The sequence below is a fragment of the Triticum aestivum genome, chromosome 7D, assembly GCF_018294505.1.
Source record: "Triticum aestivum cultivar Chinese Spring chromosome 7D, IWGSC CS RefSeq v2.1, whole genome shotgun sequence".
Classification (NCBI taxonomy): domain Eukaryota; kingdom Viridiplantae; phylum Streptophyta; class Magnoliopsida; order Poales; family Poaceae; genus Triticum; species Triticum aestivum.
In genome coordinates, this window is record NC_057814.1 from 617,919,961 (window position 1) to 617,934,648 (window position 14,688).

At 44.1% G+C, this 14,688-nt stretch overlaps 2 protein-coding genes across 3 annotated transcripts; both read right to left on the reverse strand.

The window, feature by feature from the left end:
• Positions 1–3,190: 3,190 nt before the first annotated feature.
• LOC123167323 (UPF0047 protein YjbQ) lies at positions 3,191–7,836 on the reverse strand. Its single transcript, XM_044585169.1, has 7 exons — positions 7,463–7,836; positions 7,304–7,364; positions 6,557–6,651; positions 6,437–6,470; positions 4,470–4,524; positions 4,338–4,380; positions 3,191–3,485 (listed from the first exon to the last, which is right to left on the reverse strand). The coding sequence occupies exons 1-7, from the start codon at positions 7,703–7,705 to the stop codon at positions 3,414–3,416; spliced, it is 603 nt and encodes a 200-aa protein (XP_044441104.1). The 5' UTR covers positions 7,706–7,836; the 3' UTR covers positions 3,191–3,413.
• A 2,248-nt stretch (positions 7,837–10,084) lies between these two features.
• On the reverse strand, positions 10,085–11,417 carry LOC123167106 (probable glutathione S-transferase GSTF1). Of its 2 annotated transcripts, XM_044584939.1 has the most exons (3): positions 11,190–11,414; positions 10,872–10,920; positions 10,085–10,735 (listed from the first exon to the last, which is right to left on the reverse strand). In XM_044584939.1, exons 1-3 carry the CDS (start codon positions 11,346–11,348, stop codon positions 10,290–10,292), a joined length of 654 nt encoding a protein of 217 aa, XP_044440874.1. In that variant the 5' UTR covers positions 11,349–11,414; the 3' UTR covers positions 10,085–10,289. The 2 variants fall into 2 exon arrangements, with proteins under 2 accessions (XP_044440874.1, XP_044440873.1); XM_044584938.1 differs by lacking the exon at positions 10,872–10,920 and having other exon boundaries at positions 11,190–11,417.
• Between the last annotated feature and the right edge of the window lie 3,271 nt (positions 11,418–14,688).

The window sequence follows — 14,688 nt, forward strand, 5'->3', positions numbered from 1 at the left end:
TATATACGTCTTCTGTTACTTGGGTACCATCAACTCAATAAGCTGACTTGGAACGCAATGAACACAGGCTAACGAAGGAAAAGAATGTGGCAAATAAGGACACATAAGTGTGGGCGCGCCCGCGGGCGTTTGAGGGGTCGGATTTGCCAAGTCCGGCCGTAGATGCTCTTAGATAGATATAGATCGATCCATAGCCGGTGGTTTGCACTTTAACACCCCGATCCACCAAATGCATAGCTTTTCCCTTTGTGTTGGTGTCCATCTGTCATTGGCGCCAAGTAGACGAATGGGACTACAAATTAGTAGGGCCCGAGGTGAGCACACACCACAACCAACTACACAAGAAAAAAGATATCCATACACTAAACTAAAGAGTTCGACCGACTAGCCAATCATGTCATGCACAAAGATGTGCATTGCTACCATCATGGCACCGGTGATGTTGTTGGCGCTTCAAGGAACTGTTGACATCGACCAAGTGGCGGAGCTAGCGGTTACGCACAGTGGGTTGTTGCCCAACCAGAATGTTGAGATTTTCTTACTATGTACTAATTAGCAATTTGGCGCAAAAGGACTGTCCAAGGCCTACCGGCTCAGTCGAGTAGGTCTCTTCCTCCCAGTCTGTGTCGCGTGAGAATCAGAAAAGAGAGCGAGCGGCCCACGCGCGGTTGTGCCACTATGCTGCCACGCCGCCTCTCCCCTCCAGCGACTAGTTCTGGCCCTCCCACACCGCCGGTACAAAGCTAGAATAACTTATTCACTTATATGCTTGAGGTTTCTTTTGAGCCAAGGATTGACATTTCGTGGACATGACAAGAGTGAACAATCTAGAAATAGGGGAAACTTTCTTGAACTTCTAAAATGGCTTTCAGAAAATGATGAAGAAGTTAATAATGTTGTTTTGAACAATTCTCCTGAAAATTGCATCTTGACTAATCCAACAATACAAAATTATTGAATGTTGTGCGATGCAAACTACAAAACAAATTATTGAAGATCTTGGTAATGACCACTGCAATCCTAGCTGATGAGTCTAGTGATGTATCTCACAGAGAGCAACTTGCTTTTTGCATATGTTATGTTGATAAAGTTGGAAAGAGATGTGAGAGGTTCCTTGGAGTTGTTCATGTTGCCAAGACAACTTTATTGTCACTTATGGCTGCAATTGAATCTTTGATAATCGTTCATCATTTGACTCTTACTCAAATCCGTGGACAAGGATATGACGGGGCTAGCAAAGATGAATAGGGAGATTAAAGGGTTGAAAACATTGATCATGAAGATTAGGCCCCAACTTATTACATTTAATGTTTTGCACATGAACTTTGGTTGGTTCTTGTCGCTATGGCAAACAGAAATGAACCGCGTGGGTATTTTTTAATCATGTTTCTTACTTTCTCCATATTATTGGAGTTTCTTGCCAGCTTCATGACATGCTTCGAGATGTTAGAGCTCAAAAGTTTTGGGAAGCACTTGAAATGGGTGAAATTGAAAGTTGAAGTTCATTAAATCAAGATATGGGATCAGCTAGACTCGGTGATACTCGATGGGCTTCTCATATTAGGACCATTTTGTGCTTTATTAGCATGTTTACCACAATCCTCAAAGTACTCGATACTATTGAGAAAGATCCTTCACAAAAAAGTGAGTGGGCAATAATACGTGGATGGCTTTTGCCTTGGAGTCATTTGACTTTGTTTTCATTCTTCACTTGATGCTTGTTATTCTTGGCTACACAATTGAGTTGTCTCAATCACATCAAAAGTGAGATCAAGATATTATTAATGCAATATGACTTGTTAGGTTAGCAAAGAGTAGAATGCGACACATGAGGTCTCATGGATGGGAAGAATTTCTTGCAAAGGTGACATTGCTTTGCAATAAACATGGCATTCAAGTTCATCCATCAGAGGCTATGTGCCTCATGGAAGATCATGTTGATATATTATGAAGTACAAACAAATGATGATCGTTATAGAAGAGAAGTATGTCCTGGTATCATTGATCAAATCATTCAAAAGCTTCACAATAGGTTTGATGAAGGTAATATGGAGTTGCATATTTGCATGTGTGCTTTGAATCCCATCAATTCATTTACTTAAGATGCACTCAAGGTAATGAAACTTATTCAATTCTACCCCAAGGACATATTAAGCATCGATTTGGTAAAGCTTGAATTCCAACTTGCTACTTTTATTGATGATATGAGACAAGATTATAGGTTCAAATCCATGTGTAATATTGGTGATCTCTCTATTATGCTTGATTGAAGAAAAAAACATGTTCTCTATAATTTGGTCCACTTGCTTATGAAATTGGTATTAATCTTACCGGTGGTCACCACAAGTGTTATAAGAGTATTTTCAGCAATGAATTTAGTGAAAAACAAGTTGAGAAATAGTATGACATATGATCTTGTGAACTATTGCTTACTGGCACTCATTGAGTGATATGTGTTGAGGATGACATAGTTGAAGCTTTCATGGCAAAGGAAGATTGTAGAGTTACTTAGTGTTGCATTTTCTATGTTGTAAATTTGAAATATTTTGTGAACTATAATGTTGTGTGATTTGATTCAGCTATTTGTGTTTTTCCCCAAATATTGCATGACACTTGGACTAGGTAGAATTTTTTTATGTGTGCACACCCTCGGCTTATTTCCGGGCTCCACCACCAATTTCGATTCTTATATATCTGTAGTTGGGAAGAACAACGGCCGCCTCTTCCCCATCACCTGGTGGGACGGTTGTGAAGATGACTATTCAACCAAATGCATTATTTTGGGCATGCACACACTCGCAACTTTGCGAGCCTCCTAGCACGTACATTCTTCTACAAACGATTATATATATAAGTAGAGGTATAAATGATGCAATCACTTCCTCATCTGAAAATATATTTAAATGGAGAAAATTGTTCTTCATCAGCTGATGTCATATGCAGTCTCTAGGTAGAGCACTCGTACATTCTCCTACAAACATTTGTTAATGATAACAACTACTCCCTCTGTAAACTAATATAAAAGCGTTTAGATCACTACTTTAGTAATCTAAACGCTCTTATATTAGTTTACGGAGGGAGTACATAATATGTAGCCATAATTGGTGTTTTTATTATTATATGATGACATGGCGTCTTTATAAGTGTTGTTTGAGATAACAAAAGAGAGACATTTCTACGAAGGTGAAGATAGCGAGCTAGCACATATCTTGATGCAAATTAGACGGCCCACATAGGCAGGGCTTGCATGGGAGCTCAGAAAATCTACTATTTATTCCACTTGTACAAAACTACCCAAACAAGATTACAAATAAGATATGTCAGGGCAGCTCATATAACAGTTGGAGCAAAGTTCCAATTTCAGTGCACATCAGAATCACAACACTGTATTTGCCGCTCCAAGCATTGACCACTCATATCCCACTGAGTGTAATCACAATTGTGCGAGGAGTAGCGTAATCACGGTGTTCACAGAGCCATATACCCTGGAAATAATAATAAAAGAATGATCAAGATTAGGTATTAAATATAATGTCAAGGTTGGGCCCTGAGTAATATCAGGTGTTACCCAAACTTCCCACATGAGAGGCAGGTGTTGGAAATAGAATTGGATCAGATACCTGATTTGGTAAAATAAAATCATGGCAAATGTCACTCGGATATGGATATAGGTGTCATAGTACGACTTGGGTTCAGGTATTCGACTCGACAACAAAATTAAGAACGCAGATGCCTGAATAACGTTTGGTTTCTGCTAATATTGATAGTATGTCTTGGCTCGTTGACACCCAAAAGAAAACATGCTGCAGTACTTAAGAGTGAACTTCAAACTTATATATGGCATAGATGGGATATTGGGTCACAAAATTGTATTCAGGTACCCGATTGGCAAAATTAAAACCATGACAAATGTTACCCGGATATGGAATAGGTGACGTAGTACAAGTCGGGTTCAGGTGTTCGACTCAGACGATAAAATTTAGAATGCAGATGCCTGAATAACATTTGGTTGCTACTAATACTGACATTATGTCTTGGGTGGTTGACACCCAAATAAAACATGTTGCACAGACTTAAGAGTCAAGCTTAAACTCATATATGGCATAGATGGATACTGCTCTTATGCACTGAATAGACCACTTCCTATAGTTCTGTAACTTCTGTTACAAGTATATCATTTATCTAAAAATCAAATATCCTACTGTATGTTCAGTTGAGCCTATCAAGAAAATAGAACCTAAATACTGAGAGTAGATGCATAAGATGATTATACTACAGTATTAGTAATCGTGTAGCAAAAGATGGCCCCTTTTTGTGAGTAAAATGTCTTTACGTACCTGCCAAGTTCCCATGTTGAGACGCCCGTCAGTGATAGGAATTCTGAAGACAAAGGAAAAATGTCACTAATTTGTTTTGGACGAAGTCACTCATATTTTGTAAAAGAGAAACATTAGGGAGGGAGGGCATACGTCAAGGCACAGCCAAACATTGATGATTTGATATGTGCTGGCATGTCATCAGATCCTGCAATCAGAATCTGAGTATTAGTGGGTGATTTATAATCATGTAAATTATGGTTCCTGCTTGTCAAGTTAAGAAACAGCTCAGGCAGTCTTGTGATTCATTTGCAAGATCTGAATAATGGTGAAGTATCCAGTGAAAATGTCTTTTCAATGAAAATCTGAAAATTCCTACGTGAGCCATCAGATCTATAATGGACGCCATGGATCAAAGGTGGGATCCCTGAGCATCGACTTAAACGCGATTAACAAATAACCCCCTATTCTCGTAATGATTAGGCAAAATCGTTTGAGGATTGCCTTACCCAACTCTCCCACGTCGACGGGATGCTGCCGCCGGGAACGCCACGGCGGCTCCGAGACTTCTCGCAGCGGCGAGACCCGAGGCACGGCGACGACAACTGACTGAAACATCGGGACGCACCACGTCAGAGCTCCGTCTCATCATCGGTAGGACTCCCGAGGAGCCGAGGCGAGAAAGCCGCCGCGGGGAAGACGAGGATATCCGCGGCGTCCGAACAGGCAGCTTCACCGACGACGCAGACCGTGTGACGGGGGAGGGGAACTGCGTAGGTGACGCGTATGCCGGCGCACCGGCCGTGGGGATGAAGTAGAGCAGCGCCGTGCTACCAGGGCCACCAAGCTGATGCCCCCGGTGACGGTGGGTGTGACCTGCAGGTAGCCGCGTCCATCACAGTGGCATCCGCATGCGTCGACCTCGAGCGGCAACACGGCGGACGCGGGCTGCCCCCATGCTATTTAGTTCTCTGAAGAATTGTACTCCTCAGTGATCCAATTTCTCTGACGAAATATTAGTGCAGCCTCTGTTCTCTGAAGAATTGTACCTCAGTGATCCAATTTCTCTCACGAAATGTTCAGCGCAGCCTCTGTTCTCTGAAGAATTGTACATGCAAATGCTGAAGCTTGTGCACTGATATTTGCTAATCTGTTAGTGCTGTGCAACTCCCCTGTAGTTTTTGATGATTACTGTTCGGTGGTGATAAAAAAATTGAAAAATCTGAATACACAACTTCGAATTCCATGCACAGTTTCAGCTTCATAAAATGTTGGCACAAAACCCATAAATTAACATCTTTGTAAAGTTTTGCAGAACTTCAGCTTAATAAAATATTGGCACAATGCCCATTCAGAAAATCATGTAACACACGAACTTGTAGTTCCAAATAAGCAACAAGCCATGTCAATTGATTAATGTGGTGGTCGTAAACTCTGGAGCTAGTGTTAGGTTAACCTCTACACTACATGGCCAGGGGACATAAGGTTCGCACGGACGAGAATGAGCGCTGACGTTGAGTAATCTGAAGGTTGAGACGTTGCAGCAGCCGACAGAGGCCAGTCACGGCCGACGTTGGGAAGGGCATGGCTCGAGTCGCCACCGAGGAAGGGCCCGAGTTGTTGCCGGCGGAGGGAACGACATGGCTCAAGTCGCCACCGGAGGAAGGCCCGACGATGCCGACGGAGGGCCTGTTGCTACCGGCGGAGGGCAAGGACTAATGGCCGCCGGAAGCCCGGAGCATGATTCTCCATTGTGATTTGTGACGTACTAGATTGGAACGTGAAGCGATCCAAGGGATACTCACAAAGGATTTTTACTGCTTGATGATGGATAAGTTAGGGGGTTGTCTGCTAATTGCATTTAAGTGGATGCTTAGGAGTCCCACCTTTAATCTATGGCGTTCATTATAGATCTGATGGCTCACGTAGGAATTTTCAGATTTTCACTGAAAAGCCATTTTCATTGGATACTTCGCCCTGAATAATTTTGAAAATACAGAATGGAAAGTAAAGACTAGACTTCAGTCTTAGAGAACTAATGGAGCATTGCGGAAGGTGCAGCAGTATACATGACGATGTAATTTAAATAAGAACACTGTAACAAGGGTTCAGACCCTAACCTTCAATGGTATGCCTCCATGGAGCAGATGGACCCTAATTACAATCAGACAGAGATTAGGAGACCAATCTAATAAGATATCCTTGAACAGAAAAAAAGAAGGAAATATCACATCGTTCACCTCTGGGACAATTCGACTAAGGAATGTTTCAGTGTCAGTTTGGACATCGGGGTCGTAGTTCTCATTAAGAGTGAGTGAAGCGCTCGTGTGGTGCACTGCAGAGCATATATAAACCGTTCACTATTTTGAAAAACAATGGAAACTTCCTTCTGATAAAACATATCATCATCAGATACTCTCACTTCACTCAAAACCAAACCAATGGCACCATAAGTTCTGCGGATAGATTCTAGCATCAGGAATTTCAAGTTCTGCTGTTGATTAACTGTACATTTTGTGCACTCGATTTTTTTTTCATTCCTGCAGTTCAGAAACCACTTGAAACCTTCAATATCTAGCTCCTAATTTGACCTACGCACAGCCAAGAACCGTTACAGCGTCGCAAATTGCTCCATACAGTCGCAAATTGCTCCATGTGTCACTACTCCCTAACATGTGGTCTGAGGTCCACTTGTAAACCCAAATGTGATGATTTCCCAATTCTACATAGAGCAATTCTTATATGTAGTTCCGAGATAATTTACTCATCGTTAAATGCTTTAAATCTGCTTGGTAAAGTTAGTTTCCATGACAAACATGCTTTCAGAACAGAGCTTCCAATGCAAGCAAACATTTACCTAACCCACCGGCTCTGACACTGAGCAGCGCCATAAAACTTACTGATAATTTCAAGAAATAACACAAGATTGTGCCTCCCTGATTGTCTACAACAACAACAAAAAAAGAACATAAAACTGCATCACGTACAGAAGAGATGCGCCAGGCCGCACTTGAACTCCGAGAGGTCGATCCTGATCGCGTGCATGATCTGCAAAACAGCCAAGAATCCACCACCATCACCAATTTACTACCATACCAAAGATACAGTGGCAAAGCTGTAGGAACGAGAGGGGAGGGCGGGCGCACCTTGTGGGTGATGATGTGGCAACCGCGGCGCTGTGGCGGGATGACGACCGTCGTCTGGGCCCAGCGGGGGGCGGCCACGGATCCGGGAGCGGCCGCGGGCGCCGCGGAGGAGGCGGAGGCGGCGGCAAGCTCGCACCGGACGGCGGCGCGGCGCGGCCGGGCGGAGGAGCCGGCGCCGGTGGGTAGGCAGAGGGGGAGGAGGACGGGCGGCGCCAGCGCCGGGGCGGTAGCTGCCGCGTGCATGGTCGGACTCGGCGGCGGCGGCGGCGGCGGCCGGGGAATCGGGAGGCGGGGAGTGGCGCGAGAGAGCGTGTGGCGGCCTGCAGCGCAGCGGTTGTTTTTCTTTTCTTTTCTTGTCCCCTTGGTTTGTGTGGGTCTGAATTTTATTGGTGGGTGAATTTGGTGCTATTTCTTTCATCATGATGAAAAGCATCCACTGTAAAATCTATTTTGCCCACTCAAAAAAATAATCTATTTTGCAATGTCCAGTGGAAAAAGATATTTGCAGTGGTGGTGCGCGAAAAATGCGTCGTATTTTTGTATCATGATGTATTTCCATCAATCGTTATCTCATTTCTTTTGCTGAGTAAATCAGCCAGCCTATTTTTAAATGTCAAATGAATATTTTCTTTTCTTTTCTGCTATAACATTGTCATATTATGAGACAGAGGGAGTATAAATTGCTTATGTCTAGAAGACATCTTTGAGAACCGAAAAATACCTTGAATATAAAAGCCATACGACATAACCAAAAGGCGCAGAAAAAAGCATCACTTCATAGTGCATAATTCCTCATGGCGGCACAAAGGGATGGCACCCGCAGGGTATGGGTACGCGTGGAGCCACCCCATACCCTTACCCGCCCCCATTGAGCTTACTCATACCCGTCAACGGGTCCAAGTTTTCCTATACCCGTTACCCGACAGGGTAGACGAGTACTCGCGGGTAAAATTACCCATGTTTGCAAAGCATCAAGTTGAAAAACTCGTAATCATAAACAGCAACTTATAATCATAGTTTACAACTCATAAACATACTTATAAACAACAACACATTTAATAAACAACATCTCGGAAACAACAACAACACATCAAAACAACACTACACAGTCATAAACAGCAACACATGGTCATACATTTTGAGTTCACAAATTTATTACAAAGTGTAGGATGTAGAGATAATTTTGAGTTCACATAGATTTTATATGGGTACATGGGTACGTGGGTATGGGTTATATAATTCCATATCCGTACCGCTCTACCCGATGGGTTTCAGATTTTTCTATTTATATAACCATGGGCAACTTTTTTGTCTCATACCCTTACCCTAATAGTGTTTTTACCCGCAGGGTACGTGGATAATGGGTGCCCATTGCCATCCCCGCACAAGTCGACTACCAGCTCACCGAGATAATTCACCGATCTAATTCTAATCATGAACACATTAGAAATCATGCTCACAAACACAATTAAGGTTAAAATGGTTAGCATTAGGATTCTCTAACCGAATTCACAAAAGATTTCCTTTCAATTTTCTCTGCAAACCTTAACTCCTCAAATATGAGGAGTTAAAAATGTGTGAAGCTAGAAGAACTCTCAAATTGAACTCCTCAAATCCAGATTGTGCACAAACACCCCATTCAAAACTAAAACGACCTACATTTATGCTAAAATGAGCACTAATCAGAGTTATAGCTGAGTTTTATTGCCGACCTGCCGGAGCCTGATGCATCACCATTGTGGGCGTCCCTGGGCATCTTCGGCACCCGCTTGTTGTCCTTGTTAAGATTCATGACAATCGGTGGCAGTAGTGATGCCCGACGCTCGGCAGCAAGCCGCGCCTCGGTGGTGCGGTCCTCCACCACCACCCGCGGGTCAGTAAGGAGGGTGTCGATGTGCATTATGACGAGCTGCACCTCGGTGGCTCGGTGCTCCTCGTCCTCCCAAGGTTGGAGGGGCACCAGGACATCATGTTTTGCACCTTTGTGCCGGTGTGGGATTGCTTCCCCTCACCTTCCTCCTCTCCCCCTTCATCCTTCTCCTCCGACGGTTTGATGCTGGAGTGGGGTTGTTCCTCCTCCTCCTCCTTCATTGCGACCTCGGCGTCCCTCACGACGACCAGTGGGAGGTATTGGCATGAGTAGGCACAGCGATGGGTGGGGAGCAGCCTCACCATGACGAAAACGGGCGACGACAGCAGCGGACCGAGCGGTGGCGGTGATTGAAGCGACGCCGGTGGTGAATCAAGCGACGGTGATTTTAGTCCAGATTCTGACAACTTTTGGGGAAAACGGGTGGCAATGAGGAAGACCTAGGGTTTTGGTGGGGGTGCTGGTAAGAATTTATAGCGGCGGGATGTCAGTCAGCCATCGCGGCGGCGGTTCTGCCATTTTATCCAACAAGAAGAGCTAGCTTGGGATTTGAGGAGAAGTGGCGTTGCTCTCTGAAATTTGATAAAAAAAAAAGAACCTTTTGAGACTTAACTCCTCAAACTTTTGAGAAGTTATAGGTTTGAGGCTTCGCTTAGGTTTGATTAAATCCTCAATATGGCAATTTGGGGAGTTAAATGGAATTTGAGATGCTCTTAGAGAGCTTAAATGGCATTTCGAGGCATGTGCTGAAATGGGCCAATATTACAAAGTTGGGCGTAAATAATTAAGATCTTTGCACATAAATTGGGTATACTTTGATGTCGAATTGAAACCCTCTAGGGCCTTGTTCGGCTAAAGTTTTCTCTCAAAATGGAAAGAGTTATTACAAACAAGACAAATCATCTGCACCAGCACATCTCACATAGTCTCCACAAAGCACACACCACACCGCTCTTTTCATGACGCATCCATAAGCTCCATGACCTTTTTCACGCTCGGTCGATCCATCATCCCATCAACCCAGTCCTTCACACGCGGATACGCATCGAGCACCGACGCGCAGGGGCTGGCCAGCAGGTAGTGAGCCATGGGGCAATGGCTCAGGTCCGCCAGGCTGATGAAATCTCCGGCCAAGTATTTGAACCTGGTCAGACGCTCCTCGTAGACTCCGAGGGCCGCCTTAAGCTTCTCCAGGTTCTCCTCGACGATTTTGTGGTCAGTCGTCCCGCCCATGAACATGGGCACGACGAAGCACTGGAAGGTGATCGCCGACATGGCCCTGTCGAAGTTGTGGGACTCAGCTTCGAGCCACGCGTCCACCGTCGCCGACTCGGCGAGGCTGTTTTCTCGGAGTAGATCGGATGCGCCTTTGCGGAGCACGTACCTCGAAATCGCGCGCGACTCTGGGATGACAACATATATAGACGAAATATAAATCATCTGAATGAAGATGTTGTTCTTTCGGGGGTTTTCTTGTGCTTGTGTGTCTATAGTCTATACGAGATATAAATAAATCTGAATGAATATTTGGTCTCTCACCGAAAAGGATGAGATCACCGTCCTGGAAAGCCGGGACCTGGCCAAAGAGCTGCAAGGCAAATACAGAGCTGAACTAGGATCAGACATCTTAGGCATGGCTAGCTAGCTAGACTTTCTGAATCTGAACCTGTACGCGGCCTAGCAACCATCACCTAAAATCTCAGCAAGGCAAGGTGTAATCTAAGGGTACTCGTTGTGGAAAGAGGAATCTCAGTGAAAGCACGAGGCAGGAAGCACTCGGCTGCTAGAAGAACTGAAGAAGAAGAAGAAGAAGAAGAAGAAGAAGAAGAAGAAGAAGAAGAGGTGAGCGGCACGTACGGTGCGGGCGAGATGCGCGGGGCCCTTGTGCTCGCCGGCGGGGAGGTGGACGTGCACCAGCTCGTACTCGGCGCCGACCTCTTCCAGGCACACCAGCACCCGCGCCACGCAGGTGGATCTCGCCGGCCCGAACACCTTCACTTTCGCCTCCGTCCCCATGGATCCCCAGGTCTACTGCACAAGTCAAAAGTGGCGGCTGGACAGACAGCTGCATTTCTATAGAGCTGCTTCGCAGAGAGTTCAAGCAGTAGACCGGCCATCTGAAAAGTCTAGCTGCATATTCGTCGGGGGTTTGTTGAGCAGTAGACCGGGTCGTTTTTCTCTAGTTTTTTTTTAAATTTCGTGAAATCAAAAATATGTTTTTGGTTTAAAAAAACATGAATTAGAAAAACAGTTCCCGAATTAGAAACATAATTGAAGAATTGAAAAAAAGTCCATGAATTCAAAAAATCATGATTTATAAAAAATTTCCTTTTATTTAATTTTTCCTTTTATTTTCATATTTTAATACACTACATTTATTAAAATTTGTGGATATTTTATAAAAATCATGATTTTTTCAAAATTCCTTGACATTTTTTTAATTCATGAATATTTTCAAAGTTCATGAACATTTTTAAATTTTTGAACCTTTTTCAAATTCGCAAAGAAATGAAATCCATGAATATTTTTAATCGTGAGCATTTAAAAAAAATCTTAGTTTTTCAACTCATGGCTTTAATAAAATCCCCGAATGTCTTTGATTTAATGGACTTTTTCAAATAAAAAATAACAGTTGATTTTTTATTTGATAGCAGTGGAGTGAATGGAAAAAAATGCTAACGCGGGTGAGCGGAGCAACCGTGCTATGCGAGTGAGAGCTTGGCGGGGTGGCCCATGTGAGTGTTATCTCTATTCCTAATGGAGCAGTTGGTAGTCTCGCTTCCAGGTCTTTTTTCGTCCCACCTCACATGGTTTTTTTTTTGTACCTCCTCCCACCTTCGCTGGTTTTTTCGTAGGTTTTTTTCGTCCCCTCCCCCCACTTCATCGGTTTATTTTCGTGTCACCCTCTCACACAACGAAAGAAATCTGAACAGATCAGAACTTTCCATACTGGCGCAAGTTATTTAGTAATGTAGAATCAAGCACGAACAATCTCTAAAGATCAAATCTAAATTAATTAACCTTACCTTAAATCACTCAATCACATTAATTAGAAAACAAATAATTAATTTTCAGGAAAATCGCTCAATCACATTAACCTTACCTTAACTCACGGATGGTAATTAATCTCCAAACAAAGGAAACAATACATCGAGGGAGCAATAAATAAACTCCCTTTCTTATGACATATATATGATCTTCCCTTCCCTCTCCGTTGTCGAGCATTCTTGATTCTCGAGGCCGATGCTTGGGCTGCGTCACTGGGTCGCGACGGTGCCGGAGGACGAGGACGGCGAGGCCGGGTGCCGCGGCATCGTGTTGGCCGCGGCCGGTGAAGGGGGCGAAGAAGGGCGGCTTCCCTGGTCCTGGCCGTGACCGCGGCCCTGAGAGTTGGTGCGGTGGAAGCGGCACTTGAAGGACCCAGCGAGGGTGGCCGGCGCGCAGACGCACTTGGAAGCGGGCCCGTGGCCCGCGCCGGACGGCGCCGACGCCGACCCGGGCCACCTCCTCCGCGTATTCTTGAAGCTGTGGCTAGCCGATTTACATGAAATTAATTCCCCTAGTTGTGGTGGCAAATATAATACACATAATCCATATTGTTACGCACTAGCGTGTGTGTGTGAAATAGATGGATTATGGTCCCGTACCCAATAAGATGGATATGTGTGTGTGTTAGAGAGAGAGAGGGGGAGAGGGGGAGAGAGAGTGAGGAAGAGGGAGGGAGAGGGTGTGTGTGTGAGGATTTGATGGTAAAAAAATCGCCAATGTCACTTGATATGTATGAAAATATTAATATTAAACTCTTAAAGTTAATGCGGCCCCGTTGCAACGCATGGGCGTTCTTCTAGTAGTATCAATTGCACAGTTTCAATGTGGAAGGAGCTCCTCACACAAACACCACCGGCTGACATCGAGGCCCAAACGTGTAAGTGGTAGATGGGTGTTTCTGCTAGGCTACTGGATGAAGTAATTATGTTGTCTTATGTTTGTGCTGAACTTAGTATACTTTGCTTCTTTTCAAACGGAGAGATATAATTCACCTCGTGGCCATGGTTACCTTTTTGTCTACTGTACAAAACATTTTCTTTAGAAGATTGTTTTATACAGTGCTAAAGAAACGTCACGCCGTGTATGGACCTTGTGGCCGTTGACCTTTGGACCTCGTGGCCGTTGACGTTTCTCAATTTCCGCCGCGTCGTACAAAAAGAGTGAGTTTTCACATCATTAGTCGGTAAGGATCACACCAGTTATTGATTCAAAGTTGCTCCTCGATGGTGCCAGCAAGACAATGGCATAGCTATTATAAACTAGCTCGGTTTACTTCATTGATATTGATATGTATCTAAGTTTTGTTTAATTTTTTCTAAATATTTTTAGCAGGCTTTACCCCTTGGTCAAGCTGATATCTATTGAAATGAAACATGAGTTTTCTTTAATAGTTCAGATATTAAATATAACATGTGTATGGACAAGGAAGACTGATGGTACCAATCAATGTGACAACGACAACAATGAGACCAACAAATGGTACACAATCATATAAGTTAAAATGTATCAGTGCGCGATGATCATGATATAGTCCAATTGTTTGTATATATGGCTGCCCAATGCAATGTATGTATCCCATGAAGTGTAATGTATGTGTTTCCCATGAAATGCAATGTAAGAGATGTTGCATATGTGCATATGGAAATGAAGTATTGAAAATATTTGTATGTGACGTTGTGATTTATTTGGTTGTGAAGCTAAGGCTGCACTGCTAGCAGTACTCCTACCGGACTGCCAGCAGTGCAGCCTTTTGTTGTCAGTCAGAATTTGCATCACTGGTCGACCATTATAGTGGGGACGGGCAGTGATAATGCTTCGGCTAGAGCCCTTCTGATATCGAGCACTGATGGGTCGGCCGATCGGTGATGGCTGCTATTGCAGATGGGCCATGTGTGGCCTAGCTGTGTTACTCAAGTCATGACTAACCCGGAGGCACACACGGGCCAAAAGCATGTGAGTGATGATACTATTTTCTCGGTCAGTGTTATTCGGCTCTGTAGTAGTGGTAATGTCACATGGCAACTATCCATCTTGGGCATCAAGAAGTGGAGATTTTTCTACATGGTTCTAGGGATCCCGACCATATGTAGACACAAGCAATATGAGCAATGGCCTTTGCGGCGGATAGCCTCATATCTTTATCTTCACGGAATGTCCATCCCAACATGCTGATCAATGTGGTCGTTGTCTTTGTGGAGGTGGTGACTAGACAGATATAATTTGTGTCACTATAGACGGACATCTTGTGCTTCTGCAGCGTGCTTCTTGTCCCATGCGGATTTGGGGTTTAGGGATACCAGGGGTAGAA

What these genes read in the sequence shown, in the direction of transcription:
- LOC123167106 (XM_044584938.1), bottom strand. Translation starts at nt 11,403, where the DNA reads ATGCAGCTGTCTGTCCAGCCGCCACTTTTGACTTGTGCAGTAGACCTG. An exon ending in CCGCGCATCTCGCCCGCACC is followed by an intron (nt 10,736 to 11,189) that starts GTACGTGCCGCT and finishes TTGTCATCCCAG; the next exon opens with AGTCGCGCGCGATTTCGAGG.
- LOC123167323 (XM_044585169.1), bottom strand. Translation starts at nt 7,705, where the DNA reads ATGCACGCGGCAGCTACCGCCCCGGCGCTGGCGCCGCCCGTCCTCCTC. An exon ending in GCCACATCATCACCCACAAG is followed by an intron (nt 7,365 to 7,462) that starts GTGCGCCCGCCC and finishes GCTGTTTTGCAG; the next exon opens with ATCATGCACGCGATCAGGAT. An exon ending in ATGTTTGGCTGTGCCTTGAC is followed by an intron (nt 4,381 to 4,469) that starts GTATGCCCTCCC and finishes CTTTGTCTTCAG; the next exon opens with AATTCCTATCACTGACGGGC.